Below are 25,075 nucleotides of genomic sequence, written 5' to 3'. Positions count from 1 at the left end.
TTGTAGACTCTAGACAAATAACTCTTATGCCTATTTATTATGTATATTTCCTTCAAAAACAGAATCAATAGGCACTGGATAAATCAGCAAGTATTTATGCTATTTGCCAGACACTGTCATTAGATGTTTTGGACACAAGTAGAGAGAAAATCTCTGTTCGAAAGCCTATATCTCATGTTCTACTAGACAAATCACATAAAAAAGTCACAATATCTTGGCAATATTTTAACATACAGAAATCAACTAGTTGCCATTGTGGAGGTGATATTTTAAACAGCTGCCAGTGTTTAGTCAGACCATATATTTGTTGGAACAAAGGTAAAAATCAATACCAAATTCAAAAACTAAAAAGATTAGGTCTGAATTACATATAAAATGGCTCTTACCTAATCTATTTAAACAAAATGTTTGATGACAATTAAGAAATGATTAAAGGCACAAACAATACAGTTGATTTTCATTTATTTGAGAAATTTAACCCATGAAAATTAATTATAGGCCAAAAAGAATTAGAAACTGCCTCAGCCAGCAACAACTTGATCTCTTGGAAGAAGCTTCTCCTTGCCAAGGGGAAAGAGATGGCAAACAAGGGAAACAATGGTTTAGATTATAGTTTAATTTAAAATATATATGCCAAAGAAGAATGGGGCAATAAAATGAGCAATATTACCTCATAAGACAGTGAGAAATAATGTCAGGCAAACACATTTTAAGATACCTTGACTAGAGAACCAATTAAGCCAGATCATCCAAGAACATTTAAAGATGAAACTGGAAGGAAAATACTAACAAACCAAGTGGAAAATACTTGTCAACTTTTTTATCAAAAAATTTTTTTCTGTTAGAATAGTTATCTATATATCCAACTTCTAATGTTAGTATACAATGTGTTGCTTCATCATCATCATCATCATCATTGTCCCTGGTATGTTGTTCTCTGAAGTTGGTGAAATGCTTCACTTATGATATCTCATTTGAGTCCATCATAATGCAGTTTTAAGGTCAGATTGGCAAAGTATGTGATAAATGTAAACATACTTTATCTATAATTTTACAAAGTACTTTCTGAACTGTTTGCTTGACCAGATTCAAAGAGTAAGCATTGAGATGCTATCTTGGAAGGAGGTCTCCAGGAGAGCGCTCCAGTGATCTGGGCTTAGTCCTGGGCTCTTTAATATTTTTATCCATCACTTGGGTCAAGTCATACAAGGCAGAATTATAAATTTACAAATTACAAAAAACTGAAAAAGTCATTTAATGTATTAGATGATAGAATTGAAATTGAAGAGAGCTTAGTAAGTTAAAACACTGATTTGAATCTATGTTGTCTTACACTTGGTTTTCAAAATGTCAGCTTCATGAATGCAAGATTTGATAGGTAGCAGAAAAAGATGTGAGAGTTAATAGAACTACATTCTCAGTATGAGTCAACACTGGGTATGGCAGCTAAGAAAACGAATCAATCATAGTAAATGTAATGTTAAGAGAGATTCATTCTTCAACGAAGGAGGTCATTCTCTCTTTCTCTCTCTCTCTCTCTAGGGCAGACCACATTTGGAATTTTGTGTCCAATTCTAAGCACCATCTTTTCTGAAAGATAGTGACCTAGATAGGATCTAAATATTCTAGATAGTATCTAGAAGAAGCAAGTAATACAAATGAAGACTTTGTGACATAACTAGGAAAGACTTAAGAAGTGATTTGATCATTGTTTTTAAGTATCTAATGGACTGTTGCATGAAAAAGAGATTACTTTTGACTGATTGACCCCAGAGAGCAGACTTAGGACTAATGGACCAAAGTTTTCTCAATAGCTCCCTCTTCCAGTCTCCACAGCAGCTCTTCTAAACCTTCTCATCTCTCCTTCTCCATCTTCTCTCTTTTTTTTTTCTTCAAGAAAACCTTGCTTCATGTTTTACAGAAAAAAAGGAGGCCATTTTCTATAAGCATTCTCTTCTTTCTTTCTCATTATCCATCATTGAGATGCTTTCTACCATTATCTCCTCCTTAATCTTGTCTCAAATGGTGAAACAGCCTTGTTCAAATGATTCCATTTCATCATGTCTCCTCCAACAGAATGTCTCCTCTGTCATCCCCATGCTTCCATTTATTTTCAATCTTTCTGCATCAGCTGGGCTCATCCCCTAATGCAAATTTGATAAAAGATGCTCATATGTCCTCTATCCTCATTTGATCCTTCTATCTCTGCTAATTATTATATTATATCTCTTCTAATCTTGTGGCTAAATTCCTTCAAAAGGCCACCTACCACTAGTGCTTCCATTTTCTTTCTTCTCACTTTCTTCTTAATCCTTTACAATCTAGCTTCTGACCTTATCACTCCACTGAAACTACTCTCTCAAACTCATTAATGATCATCTCATTGGCAAATCCAATGACTCTTTCTCAGTCCTCATTCTTCTTGCCCTCTCTGCAATCTTTGTCATTGATCATTCTCTCCTTGATATTCTCTTCTAACTTTCTGGGACATTACTCTCCTCGTTCTCCTGCTCTCCAATTGACTGCTCCTTCTCTATCTCCTTTGTTGGATCCCCTACCAGCTCATACCCTCTAATTTTGCTCTCTTACTCGCTGTGTGACCCAAGACAAATTACCCATTTGCCTTGATTTCCTCATTTGTAAAATGAACTGGAAAAGGAAATTGCAAACCATTCCAGTATTTTTTGCTAAGAAAACCCCAAATAGGGTCACAAAGAGTTGGACAGACTGAATTGACTGAACAATAATAACAACAGTTTTCCCACATGCAGCTCAGATAATTCTGTTCTCTTAATTCTAGGTCTGGTTCATTTTCCATTAGCACTACTCATCCTAGATATAAGCACTGTTGGACTAGCCCAAGAAATGGCTAGGCATTCAACTACTTGTCACAGGCAGAACAATAGAAATCTTTAATTCATTTGGTTTTTCCAAATTTTATGAATGGTTCTTTTGAATGATAATGAACCTGCTTAAATTGGTTATTTAATGTAAAGGGCTGAAACTCTTGAGTTGATGCACTGAGATCAGGACAGCTGAGCACTTGAGGCTAACTACCGATTGGACAATACTCTATGATCATATGCTTGGAAAATGGACCTTCCCACTATCCTGTGCTGGCTCAATGATTGGTGTATACAGAGGATTGTAGGAGGGACTAGGGGATGGAGAAAGACTAGCCAGAGTCACTTTGGTGGAGAATGAGGAAGTAGGTGTCTGCGGAGATCCTATTTCCATCCCCTTCACTTCTACCTCTAAAGACCAAGAATAAAGACTAAGGACTTTTGCTTATCCTGACTCTGGCTAATTCTAAGGTATCCTGGGTGCTAGTGTGGTCATCACAATTTAACTTTCAGGACTTCATGTAATTAGCACAATTTCACCTCCCAAAAACAGCTTATGGAGGGGCTCATCATCTAGTGCAGGGGTAATTAATCTGGAGTCCACAGAAGTGAAAGACTTCCCTTTCAGGAAGAATTCTCAGCAGCAAAAATTCTTCAAATTAGGAGTCCAGTAGAAAAGTAGCTTAGGATCAAATGATAACAGCAGTTCTTTAGGTAAATATAGAATGGCAGCTTTAGTTGATTGAGAAGGCACAATTTTCTGGGAAACTGAAGTGACACAATCAATCAATTAGTAAACATTTACATTTTACCTAGGTAGGTATCAAATTAAATACCTACTATGTACCAGAAATTGTGCAAAGAGCAGGAGGTACAAAAAAATTCAAAAGACAACTCTGGTCTTCAAGGAACTTACAGTCTAGAAAGGGAGATTACATGCTCACACATATATACAAAACAAGCTTTATCAGGATAAATAGGAAATAATTAAAAAGGGAAGACACTGAAATTAATAGGGGTTGGGGAAAGCTTACTGTAGAAGGTGGGGTTTTATTTGGGACTTGAAGAAAGCCAGGGAAATTAGTAGGTGGATCAGAGGAAGAAATGATAGAAGGATTTAAGCGGGGGGGGGGGGGGGGGGGGGGAACCCCTTTAGGAGCATTCCACTCTATTCCACTGGTATTCTGTGGGAAATTGTTATCCTTTGTATATGTGGATTTTCTCTTTAATATGTAACCCTGTTATTATCTTTTAATTGACTTCTTTTTGCTTTTAATTAATACCATGTCACTTGGTCTAGTACAAGATATATTGGTAAAGTCTAAGATATGATTGGCCCCCAAATGCCTGGATCTAGCTGAGAGGGCTCTGGACAACACCAGTAACTTGGCTGCTGCCATGCTTATGTATGAATGAATACTTGCCTGATGTTCTACTCCTTTCCCCCAATTGATTTCTCCATCATTAAGCACTAGTCTTCTTGTGATAGGGCTCCTCATATCAACTGCTGAACCTCTCCCCAAGACCAAATACCTTCCCAGGAAGATAAGATGATCACATTGATCTCAGGATTGAAAATCTTCATGTATAAGGCTAGAAAACAGAGTAGTTATGGTTAAGAATAAGCATTCTGATTTTGTCAGAAGGTAGTGATCTAAAGAGTGACTTTTATTCCCCTCCAAATTCATAGTAGAATTTTCTCTAAAGGAAACTGTTGTTTTCATTCTTTGGTTTCTCGGGCAACAGAGTTTTGTTTATCTGGTGTCTTTTTTATATTTTTGGAAATTTACAAGGCCCTCTTTTGGATATTTGATTCTCCTGGGGGTTTTCTGCATGTGAGGAGAGTTGCTTCTTCTTCTTCTTGGCCTTTTGGGAAATGCACTTGGTATTTATGATCCCACAATGTGCCTTTTGCAGAAATGGAGTCAAGTTGCAGACTTTCAAACAAGTTATTTGGAAGATGAGGGAGTGAATTAGCAAAACATCTCAGACAGATTAATGGAATGGCATTTGCTAGTACGTATAGCTAATGGGAGATGCTTAACCTTCTACCTCCAACCTCCTGCTTCTTCTCCATGCATAATTGAAGTCTTCATTGGAAAAGGGGTAGGGAAGGAGATGATAGAGACAGCCATTTTGTGATATCTCTACAAGCCACATGTAACACTATCCTGCTACATGTTAGGGGATACCTTCTATAGAGACAGGTATAGCCATATAAAACATTCTAACATAAGGAAAGGCTGTGTACTATGGCAAAATGAGGCCTGAAATCCAGCACAGAGGGATTTGACTTTGTGCAATGAGCAGGGATAATACCAACTGCCCCCTCTGTTACTCTCCAGTTCTGGGTCACAGATGCAGGGTAGACTGAAAAGAGAACATGCTCCTAGGAATTCCAGTCTCCAGCCTAGTCTAAAGTCTATAGCAAAATAACCAGGGCAGGAATCCCAAACAAAAGGGATCCTGTAGTTCTAACATAAGTCCAAACACACTAGAATAAGCAAACAAATATAAAAAAAAAGAATTCAACTATTAAATACTATCTCCTTGATGACAGGAATACTCAACCCACAAACCCAGAGGAAGAAAACAGTTCCAAAACATCTACAGGCAAAACCTCAAAACAAAACACAGCTTGGATACAAGTTCAAATAGATTTCCTAGAAGAAATAAAACAAGAGATTTTTAAAAAGAATTTAAAATAATTTTTATAAATGAAATGAGAAATTGAAAACACAATAAGAACTATGGAAGAAAGAATTAGAAAGGGGATTAAAATTCTGGCACAAGAAATACAAAACTTTTCCCAAACAAAAAACTCTCTGAAAATTATAATGGAACAAATAGAAGATAACAACTCCATGAGATAATAAGAAATATTAAAACAAAGTAAAAACATAATTTATGTGCAGTGCTTTGTAAATTGTACAGCACTACACCAAAGTTAATTATTATTATATATGACTAACCATAATACTCCAAGATTATCAAATATCCACATTTTAATGACTTTTGGTATGTAGTTGGACATTGCTTTCCAGAATAACCAGACCACTCACGGCTCCCACAACATTAGCATTCTTGTCCTTCCATAGAAACCTCTAAAATTTACACATTTCCCTTTTTTTGGTCCATCTTTGCCAATTTGATGGATTTAATATAGAACTCAAAATTGTTCTTATTTGAATTTTTCTTATTATTTATTATTTCACACATTTTGTGGTGGTTGTTGATAACTTGATTTCTTCTCTTAAGAACTGCCTTCCCTTGAGAACTGCTTATTTATATTCTTTGACAATTTACCTAATGGGATTTTACTAGATTCTTGTTATTATATATTTGAATCAGTTCTCTATATACTTTAGATATTAGCAGTTTTTTTGAAGATTTTTTCTTCATAATTAGCTGTTTCCTTGCTTATTTTATCCACATTTATTTTTATTTGGGCAAAAGTTTTACAGTTATAAGTAACAAAAATTATCCATTTTAACTCTTGCCATCTCTTTTTTTTGTTTGGTCAAAAAATCCTTCCCTTTCCGCAGTTGTAAAATGGTATCTCCTTTTGTTCTCCTCTAATTTGTTCATGATTTCATCCTTTATATCTAGTTTATTATGGTATATGGTATGAGATAGTAGTTCAATCATAATTTCTGACAAAACTGCTTTCTAATTTTGGCAGTAATTTTTCTTAAATAGTGAGTTTTTATCTCAAAAGTTGGAATCTTTAGATTTATCAAACACTAGGTTCTTATGTTCATTTGCTTCTGGATCTTACGTTCCTAATCTGTCCCATTGGTCAAATTTTATATTTTTTAACCAGTACCAAAAGGGTTCTTGATGATTATTGCTTTGTAGCCTCCTTTGAGATATGTTACTGCTAGGCCAGCTTTCTTCTCACTTTTTTCCTTTGTGATTTCCCTTGAGCTTCTTGACCTTTGTTCCTCCAGATGAATTTTATTACTTTTTTTTCCAGCTCTCAAGAGTAACCCTTTGGTAATTTGATTGGTATGGCACTAATAAGTAAATTAATTCAGGTCTCATTGTTAATTTTATTATATTGGCATGGTCTAACCATGAGTAATTAATATCATTCCACTTCTTTAGGTCTGTATTACTGTAAAGAATTTTTTAGGACTGTATTTATAGAATTTCCATGTGTGTCTTGGTAGGTGGTCTCCCAAATATTTTATATATTCTGTAGTTATTGTAAATGAAGTTTTTTCTATTACTGCCGGCTGAGTTTTGTTGATAATATATAGAGAGGCTGATGATTTGTATGGTTTATTTATATCCTGCTACTTTGATGAAGTTATTAATTATTTAAATTAATTTTTACTTGAATCACTAGAATTCTTTAAGTAGACCATCACATAATCTGAAAAGTTGATAATTTTCTTTCTTCTTTACTTAGTCTTATTCCCTCAGGTACTTTTTTTTTTTTTTTTTTTGGTTTTTATTGCTATGGCTTGTATTTCTAGCGCTCTATCAAATAATGGTTGTGGCAATGGACATTCTTCCTTTTTCTTTGATCTTATTAGAAAAGTCTCTAGCATTTCTCCATTCTATAGAATAGTGTTTCTTGCTTTTAGATAGATACCATTTATTTTTATATTTTAAAAAATTAACTTATTTATTTTTTAGCATTCATTTACATTTTTTTTACATTTACATCGGATGTCATGCAAAACATATTTTCATATTAGTGATGTTGAAAAAAAAAGGCAAAAAAAGTGAAAAAAAAGTATGTTTCAATTTGCCTTCAGAGTTTCATCAGTTCTCTCTCTAAAGGTGAACATTTTCCATCATGAATTCTTTAGAACTGTCTTGGAGTTTTGTATTAATTAGAATAGCTAAGTCCTTCACAGTTGATCACTGTTATAATAATACTATTACTATGGGAAATACTATGCTAGTTCTTCTCACTTCAGTTTTCATTAGTTCATAAAAATCTTCCTGGATCCCCTGCATTATTTGCACAGTAGCATTCCATCACAAACATATATCACAACCTGGCCAACCATTTCCTAAATGATGGGCATCTCTTCAATTTCCAATTCTTTGCCACCAAAAAGAAGTTGCTATAAATATTTTTGTACATACATATAGATCCTTTTTCCTTTTCTTTTATTTCTAGGACACAGACCTAGTAATGGTATTGCTGGGCCAAAGAGTATGTAGTTTTATAACCCTTTGGATATAGTTCCAAATTGTCTCCAGAATGGCTAGATGAGTTCACAACTCCATTAGTAAGGGATTAGTGTACATATTTTCCTATATTCATTCTAGCATTTGTCAGTTTTCAGTTCTGTCATGTTAACCAATCTGATAGGTATGAGGTGTATGTTTTTTTAAATTTGCATTTCTCTAACCATTAGTGATTTAGAGCAATTTTTTTTCATGTGAATGGTGATAGGTTCTCAAATCTTTTGGTTATTTGCCAATTGGAGAATGGCTCTTCTTTTTTACATTTAGATCAGTTTTCACTATATTTGAAAAATAAAGGTTTTATTAGAGAAAGAGAAATTGTTGCATTTTTTTCTTGGTTTCCTGCTTTCCTTCTAATTTTGTTTATATCAATTTTGTTTGTGCCAAAGTTTTAAAATTTCATTTAATAAAAATTATATATTTTACTTCCCTGATCCTTTCTGTTTCTTTTTTGGTCATACACGCTTCCCTTTTCCATAGATCTGTCAGGTAAATTTTTTCAGCTCTCCTAATTTACTTATCATACCATCCTTTATATCTAAATCATGTACCTATTTTGACTATATGTTGGTATATAATGTAAAATGTTGATTTATGCCTAATTTCTGACAAACTTATTTTCCTTTTCCCCCAGAAATTTTTTATCAAATGGCGAGTTCTTGTCCCCAAAACTTGGATCTTTGCATTTTGTCAAACACTAGGTTACTTTAGGCATTTACTATAATGAATCGTGTGTTCAATCCATTCCACTTTATTTCTTAGCAAATACCAGATTGTTTTGATGGTTGTCATTTTGTAATATAGTTTGAAATCTGACACTGCTTAAATACCTTCTTCACATTGTTTCATTTATTGTTCCAGATGAATTTTATTTTTTTTTCTTGCCCTATAAGATAAAGTCTTTGGTAATTTGGTTGTTATGGCACTAATAAATAAATAAATTTAGATATAATTATCATTTATTATATTGGCTTGGTCTTCCATGAGTAATTAATATTCCTCCCATTTTTCAGATTTGTCTTTAATTGTGTGAAAAGTGTTTCATGTTTATATTGTCCCTAGGTTTGTCTTAACAGGTAAACTCCAAAATACTTTTTGCTGTTTGCGGTTATTTTTTTTTTCATAATTATAACTTTTTATTGACAGAACCCATGCCTGGGTAATTTTTTTACAACATTATCCCTTGCACTCACTTCTGTTCTGACTTTTCCCCTCCCTCTCTCCATCCCTCCCCCAGGTGGCAAGCAGTCCTATACATGTTAAATATGTCACAGTATATCCTAGATACAATATATGTGTGCAGAACCGAACAGTTCTCTTGTTGCACAGGAAGACTTGGATTCAGAAGGTAAAAATAACCCGGGAAGAAAAACAAAAATGCAAGCAGTTTACATTCATTTCCCAGTGTTCTTTCTTTGGGTATAGCTGCTTCTGCCCATCATTGAGCAATTGAAACTGAGTTAGATCTCTTTGTCAAAGAAATCCATTTCCATCAGAATACATCCTCATATAGTATCGTTGTTGAGGTATATAATGATCTCCTAGTTCTGCTCATTTCACTTAGCATCAGTTCATGTAAGTCTCTCCAAGCCTCTCTGTATTCATCCTGTTTGCAGTTATTCTAAATAATATTTTCTTTCTATCTCTTCTTGCTGGGTTTTGCTGATTTAAAGAAATTTAATTTAAAGAAATGCTGTTGATGGTTTATGTGGATTTATTTAGCATCCTGTAACTTTACTAAAGTTGTTCATTGTTTCAGCTAGATTTTTAGTTGATTCTCTAGGGTTTTGTAAGTATAGCATAATATCATCTGTAAAAAGTAATAATTTTGTTTCCTCATTGCTTTTTCTTAATTCCTTTGATTTTTTTTCCTTGTCTTATTGCTATAGTTAGTATTTCTAGTTTAATAATGAATGGTAATGGTAATAGTGGACATCCTTACTTCACCCCTGATCTTATTGGAAAGGCTTTTAGTTTATTTACATTTAAGAGTAATTTGAATTTTAAATGGATATTACATATCATATTAAGAATGGCTTTAGGGACAGCTAGCTGGCACAGTGGATAGAGTGTCAGCCCTGAAGTCAGGAGGACCTGAATTCAAATATGTCCTAAGATACTTAATACTTCCTAGTTGTATGACTCTGGGCATGTCACTTAACTTCAATTGCCTCAGTTTAAAAAAAAAAATGTCTTCATTTAGTACCATGCTTTCCAGTGTTAATAGGAATGGGTATTTTTTTTTTTTTGTCAAAATCTTTTTTCTGAATCTGTTTACATAATCATATGATTTTATTTTTGTTGTTGTTGTTAATATAGTTCATTTTGTTTATGGCTTATCTAATATTGAACTAAGACTGCCTTCCTGGCATAAAATCCATAATGATCCTAGTATATGATCTTCATGATATATTGCTTTAATTGCTTTGTTTTCTATGTTTTTAAATGGTTGTTTTAAATTCTAAAAAAATTAAGACTGTGACTCCCCATTTTGTCCTAGCTAGAAAGTACAAGGACTAAGAGATGTGATCCTATTTTGACTGCTTTGGAAACTTTGACCTACTCTATTTCTGACTGGGACTGGTTTGCCCCTTTTAAGGCAAATTGGTGGCCCCTGCTCCTGAGGGCTTATTATATTAATACCAAAGGGTCAGCATAGTTCACTGCTGCTCAAAACTCCTGATCTCAAGAGATTTCACAATCTTAGCATCCCCAGTAGATGAGATTGAAGACATGTGGTACTACACTAGGAACTTAAAAAAATTTTTTTAACAGAAATTTTTGTCACATCTTGTCAAAAGCTTATTTTATATCTATTGACATAATTTTTATTTTTTAAAAATAATGGCCAGCTGTTATGTTTATAGTTTTCTAATATAGTGATGAAATCTTGTATTCCTGACATAATAGTACTTCACTTCTCAGTCAGTACAGCTATGTATAGATCTTAGAATTTGAAGGGACTTTATATCTAATTCTACTTTGTTATTTTACAGATAAGGAAACTGAGTCACTTAAAAAAATTCCTAAAGACAGATTGGTCTTAAAGTCAGAGGAATTGAATCCAAATTCTGAATCTGCCACTCTTAGTTTACAGGAAACTAAGGCCTTGCTCATCCAGGGTCACATGATTTGTAAGTATTTGAAGCATGGTTTAATAATTATTCACACTTATATAGTGCTTATTATGTGTTAAGCACTGTTCTAAGTGCTTTGTAATTATTATATCATTTGATCTCCATTCACAACAACTCTGGGAAGTGGGGGAAGTATTGTAAAGAAAACTGAGGCAAACAGAGGTTGTGACTTGCCCTGAATCATACAGCCATCTTCTGAGACTGGATTTGAACTTATATTTTCTAGGCTCCAGGCCTGAAATTATCCATTGTGCTACTCAGCTACCCCAGTTTTGTACCTGAATCTTACTGACTTTAAGTCCTGAACTTTTAATTATTGCATTTCTCAAGGCATGGGTATTTTATTTTTGCAATAAATAGAGAAAGGCCAGGTAGGAGTAATCAAGGGAAGTTTTTTTGAGGATGTAAATGGGGAATGCTTTTTTTTTTTTTAAAGGTGAATTCACTGAGACAAGAGATAATAGCCAAAGCTAGATGCTCTAATAAAGTAAAGCACTGAGAGAAGAGCTTCTCTGAGTAACTCATATCATAGGGTAGGGCCAATCTAGGGTAGAATGTCAGATAGGGCCCCTTGACTAGAATGGAAAGTATGAAAGAAATTCTGATTATTAATATGAGAAGTTTGCAGAAGGGGAGAATTGGAGCAGGTCCCAACATAATAATAATGAAGCCAGTAATTATATAGCATTTTGGGCTTTGCAAAGTATTTGTACATAAGTTATCTCATTTGATTCTTATATCAACTGTGGGAAGTAGGAACTATTATTATCTTGAAAGAAGTTAAATTCCCTTGTCTGGGGGTCATACAGATAATGAGTGTCCTAGACAGGATTTAAACTCAAGTCTTCATGACTTTGATCCCAACTAGGAGCCATTTCAAAGTTCTGAAAAGGAGATTCTATGTACAAAATTACATTTAACTAAGATAATCCCTGTGGTCTTAAATAGGACCACAGAAAGCCCTCAGGAGTTTGAGTAGACTGTGAAAGGAAGTGTCTGAAGGTAAAGAGACTAGTAAGGCTTTTGCAATGGCCTAGCTAAGCATTTGTTGGCCACCAGTCAATAACATTTATTGAGTGTTCACCACATGCAGAGTATTATAACTAAGTACCATGGGAACAAAAGGCAAAAATCAGGCCCTTCTGACATCCTGGAATTTACAATGTGAAGTCCCTGGTCTAGGGATCTGGATGTGGAAATGATGAGTGTCACATTTAAAGTAATGGCACAAAATCTTTAGAATTTGGTAACATAGTGAATGTGTGGCAAGGGAGAGAACTGCTCAAGATGGCAGTAAGTTTTTGCACCTAGGGAAAAAGAAGAATGCTCTAGACACAAAGGTGGCTTAAAAATAGGAGTAGGTTAGATAGGGGAAGATGAGTTTTGTTCCTTCAATGTAATCTTAGATAGCAACAGCCTAGATAGATACATTGCAGACAGAGAAGACAAAATGTAATGCTCGAGAGAAGTTGAGAAAAATTATTGTGAGAATCCTTTACATATCTGATATCAAGCATGCAACTGAGCTCTCTGTAGGGGATGGTGTGGGATTGGCAATGAAATTCCTGATATTGGGATAATTAGTGGGAATGAGAAAGAAAGGAAAAGAAGAGACCCAAATTTATGTGGTCAGAGAGGTGCTGAAAAACGATAATTTTAGCCAATCTGGTAGGCGTAAAATGAAATAGTAAGATTGTTTTAATCTGCATACTATTGAATAATGATGTAGAACATTTTAAAAATATGACTATAAATTGTTTTGATTTCTTCACTGGAAAACTACCCATTCATATCCTTTCATGTACAATAACTTTTTTATTGTACTATTTATGGAAATGTTTTATTCCATAGTTAAAAACAAAATAAAAAAGAAAATGATAATGATTTCCTTACTGAGACTAGAAAGGGTTTTAAGGAAGAGAGTCTTGTCAGAAACAATGGGCAGATCCTGGAATATTGAATCTTGTTCGGAGGAGATCATTGCAGACTTCAACAAGAAAGTTCTGTTGGACTCAAGTTGTGAAACCAAACATATTTTTGGTGAAATGCATAGGTCTATGTGGGCTCATGAAGGCAAAGAAGAAAATACAATATGGGTGGGCTCCCCTCTAAGAGAACCCAATATATGAAAACCTCAATTTACAGAACAACTCAATGAGGGGTTACTATTACTGGTTTTAAAAGGTTTTCTTTTGCTTTAGCAAATCATTCATAAAAATTTGACTTTGGTTCATAAAGAAGATGAAGTTACTTGAACAGAACAAGGTGTACCAAGACGAGATAGTCTTGGACTAGATCTGTGATTTCATTGTTCCAAGGAACTCTTGATAAGGAAACTCCTTTCACTGATGTAGATTGTCAACTCTTCTGCTAATTATAATCTTTAAGAGTTATTAAGGGCATCGAGTAGTTATATGACTTGTCCAGAATTCAGGAATGGGACTTAAAACTCAGGCTTTCCTTCAATTCACTAAGCTACCATAGCTTTCATGTTGTACTTAATGAGCTGAAATCTAGAGAAGCTGTGAGTATCTTATCCTGACTCTGCATAATTATCTTCCATAATATTATTGGAATGTTTTTTTCTATGTATTATTTCTGCCTACCAGCTCTCTTATCTCAGACTTTTTTCTGATGGTTTCTTTTAAATCAATATAACCATTCTTATCCACTATACCTCCATCAGCATCCCCACTTGGAGTTCACAGGTCTGTAGCTGACCTGTGGCCCTGCTCTGGGCAAGCTGTTGCTGGAGACTCTATGTAGGAGCATGTTCTTCCTGCTGCCTGATCCAAGCTTCCAGTTTTCAAAGGGAAAGTGGAGTGGGGGGAGGGAGAAAAGAAGGGAATGCAGGAATGACATCCATCTGGCTGTTGGCTTCCCAGACTCCTTCACTAAGGCAGTACTTGCTCAGCTCTTGGTTTTGACCTGACGGTATTTCATTTCTTTCATCATTGAAGAATGGAGTGTTTCAAAGCCATTTCAAACAAGGATTTGAATTCAAATAATTCAAAGTCCAAACTCAGAGGGGCCATGGAGAAACATCATCTCCTCTCCACACTCCCCGCTCCTTGTCAGTGAGTTGACAGGTTGATTACAGTACAGCTCAGTCTTAAGACTGTAATACTATGCTGGAGACCCTTATACAACACTCAATAAATCTGCTGGAACTAAATAAATAATGAATTTATTTAAGTCCATGTACAAATGAAATCCAATACAGCTATTACAAAGCATTTTTTTTTTTGCAAAAAAATATCCATACAGTGATGTGAGCTACTTTGTTACACTAAGATTTTATTGGAAGAATACTGTCCAAAACATTTAGTGGCACACACGCATTCACAGAGATTCCATGCAAATGGAATGTGAAAAAGGGCAACTCTGAGCTCCTGTAGTCTCCCTCCTCCTGCTTAGTGGCTTTTTGCCTTGACACATTTAGATAGCTAAGACAAAAAAGATGTTTGGGGATTGAATGAGCCAGATAATTCCCTCAGTTCTCCACTTCCCTTTCTGTGTGAGTCAATTATGGCCTCAGATTGTGGAAGGGGAAACCAATTACTTTTCATGTTGAACACAATTATAAAAATCTATTAAATGGGAGAGCAATAGGAATAAGTGCCTAGAAGAAAGTAGGGGCTTGCTTTGCTCCAACAACCAAACTTCTATTTACAAAGATCCAAAATTCTCATTTACAACTTGGTCTCTCTAACTTGAGGCAATGGTATAGAATTTGTTCCCTCTATCATTAATCTACTTTAGAATTCAGTTTTTCTTTGAGAGCAGCATAATGGAAAAGATATAACTTTATCCATAAATATGGAGTCATGTGTGTATGTATATATATATATATATTAATTTTTCTTTTTTATATAAATGTATATATACAGATAGATATGCTCTCTATATAGCAAGTGCATATATACTGTGTGCATATCTATATATCTATAATCATACATTGACATAGATATATATGGACTGTATATATGAGGAAAAGCTTGCTTTTAAAGTAGTGTATAATATTATAAAGACACACACTTTATTATGACATCTGAAAAAATCCAATGAAATGTTACTTATTATTATACCAATACAATGTTAAGAAAGCAAATACATTGTCAGATATACAAATTCACAAGTAACCCATCCCCCAAAACAAACCCTAACAAACCCAAACAACATATCTCTGACCTTTCCACTAGTGTATCCTGTACACTTCCCCACCTTCACCAGAATCATGAGTCTCAACTGCTTACCTTACACTACAGAACATTAAAATTTATTCAAGGTCCTGCCTAACTTTTGGATAGTGCATCCCAAATTTTTCATCCTTTTTTAATTGAAAAAGGTGACTTAACTGTTAAGAAGGTAGCTTTGGCGGGGATATAGGACTTAAAAATGTTCATTTTCTCAACTCAGAAAATAGTTGTGTCATAGTTACAATAATACTTCCAGTTAATATCATGCTATTCTCTACTCTTCACGTGACTGACTCACAATAAAATCCATACACTATCCTTCCAATGTGGGAGATGCCTATTTAAAGATCAGTAAACTGAGGCATAAAGAAATAGAGTTCAGGATCGTAAAACTAGGAACAGATTTCTTCCTCCAATCCACTGATCCTACCCCCTTCTGCTCCCTTCCATTTCCAAAACCACCCATTTCTCTACTACAATTCCACTTTCCATCTATTAAATCTACTTATTGTTGGCTGTACCCCAAATAAAGAGGACTACTTTTCCTTAGTTTGCCAGACTAGTATCATTGCTATAATAAAATGGTAGCCATTAATCATGTTTACCTTTCTCCAATTTTTCCTTTTTTACTCAAATCTAACATTTCTTTGAGTCACTGAGTTAGGAAGCTGGAGGGGACTTAAAGGGTAACTTAGAATATCCTGTTACAGATGAGGAAACCGAGGTCCAGAAGAGTCATGATTTGTCTGTGATAACACCCCCAGCTTGTGGGCAAGAGCTAGGATTAGAACTGATGTCCTACTGGTGTTTCTCTAGTCACATGACTCACGTAGTTGGATCTCAGGTAGAAAGCCACCTAAGTTTCCTATCCCAGAAACAGCAATAACACTCAGACCAATGGCAAACACTCAACACCATGCTACTTACTGCCTTTCCCTCACTATGTTCAGTGCTTGACACCACATATCAAAAGGAACCACCCACAACTTTGCAGACCATGAAAAAGCTGTTGTTAGTCAAACTACCATCATGATCTCATAATGAATAAGTTACTTTAAAGGTTACAATGCATTACATTCACTCTGGACATACACACCTCACAGGTTAGCTACCAATCATCTGACAACTTCCCAGAAAATGGTTGGAAGCACCAATAAAAATAACCAACAAAGTTGTGAGAAAATATCTTAAGATCATCTGAGCAGAGATTATTATTATTATTATTATTATTATTATTATTTACCAAAAAGAAGGCCTCATCTTGGAATTATAAACATAAGCAGATATAAATTTATCTTTCTACAAATATATATACGGTTTTTATGGAGTACATAAAACAGCATTCTAACTGAGAGGTGGCAGTGGCCTCAAACGCATTCATTAAAAACATTATGAGACTACAGTATATTTTTTAAAAAGACCTCTCTGTAGAGCATCATGGTACAACTTTATAGCTGTACCCACACCTGAGATCTAGAGCTAAATATTTAATAGAAAAGAAAAGAATATTTTTTATGCACATCTGTAGGGTGGTTTTTTTTTTTTTTAAGTGAATAGCAATTATAAATCCAGCATTTTTTGTTTTTGTTTTTGCATGGATTTGCCAACATTTCATTTCAGAAGGAAAGATGACCCCAAGGCTATAATTAGTAAACAGATAAATACACTCCTTTCCCTTCTGATCCAGTCCCTGCTGCCCCTTCTCTTTCTCCAGTCCCAAACTCCATTCCTGGAGACACAGTTCACTGGGATTGCCTCCTGAGTGAAACTCAGCTCCTGCCTCAGGACTGATGATAGTGGTGATAGTGGTGATGGTGGTGATGTTCGTGGTGGTGATGATGCTCGTGTCTCTGAATCACAGGAATGACGTAGCCCTCATTGGTTAGGACAGGGGGTAAATCCCTGATCACCTCATGCTCCAAGACAGCAGGCTGGGAGTGAGTGGCTTTCAGGGGGGAGTGGGAGTCCTTAGCCTTCTGCCGGTACTTCTTGTGAGGATGTGGCTGCTGTTGGAGATGGTATACATCCTGAGCCGCTGGGGAGGGTGCGGCGGGCATGTAGTAGTTAAATGCTTTCCCTGGCTTCCCGCTCCCACTCCCCCCTGCCATGGCTGGCATTTTTCCCGAACCCTTTGGCGACTTCAGGAACTGCTTTTCTTGACCTTTCAACCTTTGTTGCATCTCCAAGACCCTCGGGGTAGGGTCAGCAGCCGGGACAGAATAATCAGCAAGCACCTGTGACCTCCGATGATGCACTATGTGGGCCTCGGACTCCTGGGAACGGGACCTGTTTTGGGAATGAGAGGGTCTGCCATGGTGTTCTTGTTTGGGTTGTGCTGGAGGGGAACCTGCAAATAGAAAGGGAGACAAAGTTAAGGTCTCTCTCTTAAGCCTCCTCTGTAGAGAAGCATGAAAATGCATGTGGTCAGTGCTTAGCACATAGAAGGTGCTTGATAAATGTTTATTGAGATAAACAGGCTGATTTTAGAAAAACCTGGAAAGTTACTTATTATTAGTTATATGAACTAATAATAAGTGAAGTGAGCAGAACCAAGAGAACATTTTACATGGCAACAAGAAGATTATGGGATGATCAATTCTGATGGACGTGGCTCTTTTCAACAATGAGGTTATTTAAGGTATGGAAATGCCATGCCAAGAAATGAGCCTGAAAATGGCTTTGAACACCTGTGACTGCCATTAGAGTTTTTAAAGATAGATGCTATCTTGAGTAATATAGGAAATGATCTTATCAGATAATTCAATATTGGGCAAATTAAGTTTATTCATTTTAAAGAATTACCTTCAAATCTTCTTATTTTGTTCTTTTGGTCTGAACCTATGAGCTTATCAATATAGAAAACTCTGAGCGGAGAATTCCCTGTCATTAAAGCAGATCAACAACTACTCTGTAATTTATAGCCTTAGAAACTTTCTTGGCAGTAATAAAAGGTTAAGTGATTGACCCTGAATCACACAGATAATGATATCAGAAGTGGGTTTTGAATCTAAGGTCTCTTAACTTTTAGGCCATTCCTTTACTACCTATACTCCTCTTGAATATCCTTCCAACATCTTAAATTAAAGAAATTTAAAATGTTTTGGTATTATTTCTTTTTAAAGTGTTCATTTGGTCCTCCCCACAATCCACGCACAAATCCCACTGTTTTTTATTTTTATTATTATTATTATAACTTTTTATTGACAGAACCCATGCCAGGATAATTTTTTACAACATCTCTTGCACCCACTTCTGTTCCGATTTTTCCCCCCCTCTCCCTCCACTCCCTCCCCTAGATGGCAAGCACCCCACTGTTAACGAAAGAGATATCCAATAGAAAATACTCTTTAATTAATGCACTCATCTGACTCATTGTTAGAAAAACAGGATATATCAGTTAAACTGTTGGTACTTCTAGAAGGTGAAAAAAAAACCACTTCCAAGTTTAGTTTGGATTTAGAAGCCATTAGGTATCTTTTTGGATGTTATGCCTCACCGTTTTGCTAATCCCCTGGGTCAGGATATTTCAAGAACATTTCTACAATAGTGTTTCCACTCCATGCTATTTAGAGTAAAACAATTTCCCTTTGCTTTTTCCCTTTTGCTTTTCTTAGATCTTTAGAGACTAACAAAATATAGCAGAAAAGAGTGAAAAGAGGCCAGTAAGAACATAGCAGGAAGTCTTTTGCTACAGGTTTCCTTTCAACATGTCAGAATAGAACTTATTGGTTCAAGAAACAGGTCATGATGAAAATGTTTTAGAACTCAAGGTCAGATTAGCAAATGATCATCCACATGTTTATTTTAGTTATTTCCTACCCTAAATGTTCACTTGAATTATATGATGATAATAATAATGATACCTAGCAATTTATAGAGCATTAACTATTATCCTTACTTTACAGATGAGGGAACTGAGGCTGAGGGAGAGTAAGTGGGGACACACAGTTAATGTCTAAGAAAGAAATTGAACTGAACAGAATGTAAACATAGGTCTTCCTAAAGCCAAATCTAACATGCTATCTGCTGCAACCATAGTGGCCCATGCTGCAGCTAGCTGCATGGATTCTATGTGCATAGAACCCAAATAAATAACAGAATCCTTTACTTCTCCTTAAAACAATGACTAAGCAGTATAATCTCTGCATCAGTTGTACCTTGGCTGGTGCTTAGTAACCCATTGCTGTAGATGTTCTTTATAATGGCTGATTGACAGTTTTTTAGATCTGCTGGTACAAGGTACCAGATACATTAGAAATCCCTTTTAGACTTTGGGTTTCTGTGATAATTTGTTGATAAGAAAAATTTAGGATAATTCAGAAATTCTATGGCATCTTTCCTCTATCTATTTGGTAAAATTATTATTTGAAACAGAGAACAACAGGTTGCCTTGTAAGCTGAGATGGAAGGATGTTATTGACCATTTCCTACAGGGTAGCCCATGGAGAAGTGTCCTGCTCTACTGAGAATTGTTGATATGTGAATTCATGCTTTATCATAGATAGATAATTTTATGTTACTTATATGGAGTCAGCTAGATGATTCAGTGGATTTAATGCTAGGTCTGATTTCAGGTCAAAACCCAGTCTCAGATATTTACTATCTCTGTGAGCCTGGGTCACTCACTTTACCTCTGTTTGAATAGGACGTAACTAGGTTGAGTGCATAGAGTAAAATCTGACCTCAGACACTCACTGGCTTTGTCTTAATCCAATGGAAAAGGAAATGGCAATTCCTTTTGGCCTATTCCAGTGTCACAAAGAATTAATGACTGAACCCAAACAACAGCAAAATCATAGAAAAGAGAGGCTGGGAAGACACAGCTCTTCAAATTACCTAGCATGAAAAGTTTATAAACCATACATTCAATAAGTAAATAGGGCATGCGTTTCCCTGAAATTGGAAGAGTTATGATAAAGTTAGATTTTTGTTTTACAGGAGCTCTAAAATCCTTCTACTGTTTAGCTTCTGGATCCCTAAAAAGAAGATTAATCTATATTTGAAGGTTTCTTGTGTCTGGTCTGGAATGTCTACCTGGCCCAAACTTTGAAGTGTAGTTCTCAATTCCGGCAAGATCAAGGTAATGGTTCCTTCTTTCAGTATTTTCATCAACACAGTACTGCTCCCGCACGGTGTAATGGTGGTGGTCATTGTTTGGCCTCCTGTGGGGTTAAAAAATGAATAGGATATGAATATTTTAGTTACAAGACAAAAATCAGATTGAGGTAAAAACACACAAAAAATATACATGCATCCAAAATCCCTACTTAAGTGTCTTTAAGAGGCTGTATGATAAAGTGGAAGGGATGTCATTCTTGAACTCAAGAGGCAAACTTCAGAATCCCAGTTCCAATATTTATTATTTGTGTGACAATTTTCAATTCACTTAACTTTTTTTTTGAGTTTTATCTGTCAGACAAGGATAATAATATTTCTATTACCAGCCATACAACTACTGGTGAGGAGTAGAGAAGGATTTTCAAAAACTTAAATTGTTGTATAAATGTGATTTACTATAATGATTATTTCCTTTATACTTTAAGGACAGCAGAGGGCTGATTGAGGTATTAAGGCATTACAGTAATAATAGCTTTCATTTAGTTGGGTTAATTTTGAGAGGTAAAGTAATTGACTGAAGATCACTTAATTAATAAGAGTAGAACTGGAAAAAAAGAACTGCAGCCAAGTTCAGTGCTCTATAGGCAGTACTCAAGCATTCATTAAACACTACTATATACACTGATGTGGCTACATATACAAAAGAAGTGAAATGGACCCTGTTCTTAAGCTTATATTTGAATGGGGAAAACAATATAGTATAGAAGTATATCCAAGGTACATACAAAGTAAATATAAGAAAACTTTACAGGGGGAAAGACTAGCATTTGGGAGAATGAGGAAGATCTTGTGTAGAAAAGGATATAAGTTGAATTTTGGCAGAAGTTGGGAAAGCCAGGAAGTAGAAATGAAGAAGAAGGGCATTTCAGACATGGGAGATATCCAGGGCAAAAGCAGATGGAATGTTAGACCTGAGAGACAACAAATAGGCCAGTACAACTAGATCATAGAGTATGTGAAAGGGGGTAATGTGTCAGAAAATTGGAATAACATGAATAGGGTCATGTTGTGAAAAACTTTAAATGACAAACAGAGCAATTCATATTGGATCCTAGAGAAATAAGGAGCTCATGAATTTATTGAGAAGGGAGGTGACACTGTTAGACATTCTCTTTAGGAAAAGAACTTTGACAACTGGGAAGGGCATGGAATGGGATAGGAGAGGTCTTGAGGTAGGTAGAGCAATTAGGAAATTACTGTAATAATCCAGGCAAGAGGTGATGAGGGTTTAAACTAGGGTGGTCATACAAGAGATGTTAATAGAGCTAGAAATGAAAGGATTTCACAAGCAATTGGATATGTTGTGTGGATGAATAATACAAAGAATCAAGGATAATACTGAGATTGTGATCCTGGGTGATTGGAAGAATAGCAGCATTCTCAATAGTAATAGAGAAGTATGGAAGAGACACAGATGGGGTGGGGGATGGCAAAGATAATATGCTTTATTTTGGATATGCCCTAAGGCGAGCTTGAAACTCAAGAGAGAAATGAGACCTGAGAGATAAATAGTCTTAGGATAAATAAATAAGTAGCTGGATAAATACAGGCTCAACTTATTCAAGTTGATAACTGAATTTCATGGGGTTGATGAAATCATGAACTGAAAGAATATAGAGAAAAATAAGAAGAGGGTCATTGGAGGATCCACTCACAGTAATCAGTATGATATGGTGCAGATCCAGCAAAAGTGACTTAGAAGGTATAATCAGAGGAAGGAGTAGTATCATGAAAACTCAGGCAGAAGAGAATACTCAATGAAGAAGAAAATCAATAATGTCAAATTCTGCAGAGAGGTCAAGAAGGATGAAGAAAAAGATTAAATTAAGATTACTGGTAACTTTGGAGACAGTAGTTACAGTTGAATGATGAAGTTATTAGAAGTTGCCAAACTCAGGCAGCTTTCTCAAGTCAACCCTTTTGAAAAGGAGACTTAGAGACAAAAGATGGGGGAGATTTAAATGTGTGCTTAAAAGTAATAGGAAAAAAAAAAACAACAGTCAGAGAGAAAATGAAGATTAGAGAAAGAAGGTATAATAGTGGGGTCAATCTGATAAAGATGACATGTAATACTGCTTAAAATGGGAATCAATAATTTATAGGAAACAAATCACATGATAAAATTGTAAACACTTTTGGGGATATTGTAGTTGAATACTATATTATATTTAGATACTTTAAATGAATAACCCTTATAAAAGGAAAAGCAAGAAGGAAGCGAATAATTTAAGAGAAGTGTTTTGAATTTCTAAATATATTTTGCTCACTGGGTATATATACTTGCTCATTTAAGGTAACTCCAAAATGGAACACTATTACTCTTTGAAAAAGACCGATAGTAATACATATGCCATCACTCCTTGAACACAACAATGAACCAACTAAAAAGCTTGTTTTGGTATTTTTTTGAAAGGTAGAGAAAAAATAGGGCAGGGATTTGTTTATTTGACTGAGCTTAAGTCAGATACCACATGTTCATAAGAATAATGGAGTCCTTGGTTCCTGCATATGAAGCATAATAAACAAACAGGTATGTCTTAACCTCCCGCTAGCCATTTCTAGTAGACATCATCTTTTCACTGTTGAAGCTTTTTAGTCTTTTGTAAGGTGTGACTTGATCAAAAGTGAAAGTCTGTCCGCTATTATTTCTATCACTTTTCCTCATATGAGATGAGACCAAGGCAACTTCTGGTTAAAAGACTGCAAACTTTTTAGGTTTTACCTCACATGAGCAGATAGTCTCTTGTCTGCCATCCTCATTTCTTCCAAGTGCTCTCCTTCGGTCTTACATCGAACAGCTTCTCTATCTAAATGACACATAATGAGAACTGCTTTATAATGAAAAGTTACATTTGGTAGTTCACCAGTACAATCACTAATTAGGCACACTTACCTGGATGTCCCTCCTTCCTCTTGCTGGAAGGTTCGGGGCTCACAGTGAGTTTCACACGAAGTGTCTTGCTATTGGTGGAGGAATGGTTAACTGAAGCATCCACAACTTCATAAATGGTGTGCATCAAGCTGGACATGTCCTTGTGTAAGGATCAAAGCAAGAAAATATCAGTATCCAGAATTAATGAACATCTTATCTCTAAAAATAAACAGCATTTATTTGCCTCAGTTTCCTCATCTGTAAAATGAGTTGGAGAAGGAAATGGCAAACTATTCCATATCTTTGCTAAGAAAATCCCAAATGGAACTTGAGTGAAATGAGTCAACAACAAATACTACCAAAAACTTAATGTTAATCAAGCAAGAAACTCATGTCCACTCTTTCCACTTTATTTTTCATTTTCAGTTCATTTAAACAGCTCTGACAGAACTCTAGCATCATCTCTCTAGTAGTCAGGGATAGAATTTCATCTTTGAATTTAGTTGCAACAACTTGAGAGAAAAAAGGGAAGTATTCCTATTGTTTTTGGAAAGACATATCTCTAAGTGTCTAAAATTTCAAACAGATTTGGTCTCAACACAGGTTTATTTTTAACTTATTCCTAGGCCAAACCCATGTTCTAGATGCCAGGTTCATTTAGAGTGCGGGGGTGCTCCCCTAAAAGCACTTTAGCTATCTGAAACTGGAAAAAAAGACTCAAAGGACCTTCAACATTTGCCACTGAAATGACTACGAGCATTTGCAGGGCTCTACTAATGGAATTATTATTTTCTAAGGGAGAAGTAGAGCAACATATCAGTAGAGGAGGGCCATGGTATGTTCAGAAGAGAAAGAAAAAAAAGTTTACTAAGTCAGCAGTTATGTTAGAGCGTGTTTGGGATGTCTTTTGACTATACTAAAGGCAGGTAGGTGACTTGGTGGATAAAGTGATGAGCCCAGAATTAGGGAGAACTGAATTCAAAACTGGACTCAGAAACTTAGAAGATATGTAACTGTGGGTACCTCACTTAACCTCCATTTGCCTCAGTTTCCTTTTCTGTAAAATAGGGATGATAACAATAGCATGTGCCTCAGAATTATTGTGAGAATCAAATGAAATAGTAATTTTAATTACTTATCAGTGCCTGGCACATAGTAAGCACTACATTAAATATTAATTATTGTTATTGTTGTTGCTGCATATTCAAATCTTGGTTGATTCTGACCAATCCCTGCATATAAGGTTATAGTCTATCCTGTTAAGGGGTCAGTCTGTTTTCTGGGTAAAAATAAATATTACCTCTTTGGTTACTTTTCCACTGTTGTCAAAATCATACAGGGTAAATGTCCATTCTTGACGATTGTCATCTTCCACTGAAACATCACACTGAAGTTCCTGAAAACAAGGATTTCTTTTTATCCAAAATGAAAAATCCTCAATAGACTATGTGACATCTTTGCCATATGTAGCAAAAGATGGGACCATGTTTCTGTTCCAGTTTTATAGAACATAATGGGATAGAGGGGAAAGGAATTAATAATTTCTCCTATTTATTTTATGATATGCATATGCTTATGTGCTTTATATTGGTATATCTTTCTGATTTTGTTTAATTATAAACAAATACTTAACTTTAAGCAGAAATGATATATAAAAATCCAAATAAAAAATAAAAATTTACAAAACAGATTAAAAGA

The 25,075-nt window shown here is 35.3% G+C and overlaps 1 protein-coding gene across 2 annotated transcripts in view; it reads right to left on the bottom strand.

Moving 5' to 3' along the window:
- Nucleotides 1–14,360: 14,360 nt before the first annotated feature.
- Nucleotides 14,361–25,075, bottom strand: part of NKD2 (NKD inhibitor of WNT signaling pathway 2) — a 95,797-nt gene continuing 85,082 nt past the window's right edge. For both annotated transcript variants that reach the window (XM_023495899.2, XM_012541190.3), the window contains exons 6-10: nucleotides 24,678–24,773; nucleotides 23,399–23,537; nucleotides 23,228–23,312; nucleotides 20,422–20,549; nucleotides 14,361–17,734 (exon numbers count right to left, since the gene is read on the bottom strand). In XM_023495899.2, coding sequence (XP_023351667.1) covers nucleotides 17,169–17,734; nucleotides 20,422–20,549; nucleotides 23,228–23,312; nucleotides 23,399–23,537; nucleotides 24,678–24,773 — 1,014 coding nt within the window. In that variant the 3' untranslated portion in view covers nucleotides 14,361–17,168. The remainder of the gene's footprint in view (nucleotides 17,735–20,421; nucleotides 20,550–23,227; nucleotides 23,313–23,398; nucleotides 23,538–24,677; nucleotides 24,774–25,075) is intronic.

This window comes from Sarcophilus harrisii, chromosome 1, assembly GCF_902635505.1.
Source record: "Sarcophilus harrisii chromosome 1, mSarHar1.11, whole genome shotgun sequence".
Lineage (NCBI taxonomy): Eukaryota > Metazoa > Chordata > Mammalia > Dasyuromorphia > Dasyuridae > Sarcophilus > Sarcophilus harrisii.
Note: the sequence above shows the minus strand (reverse complement) of the source record. Positions and strands in the feature narration are given on the sequence as shown.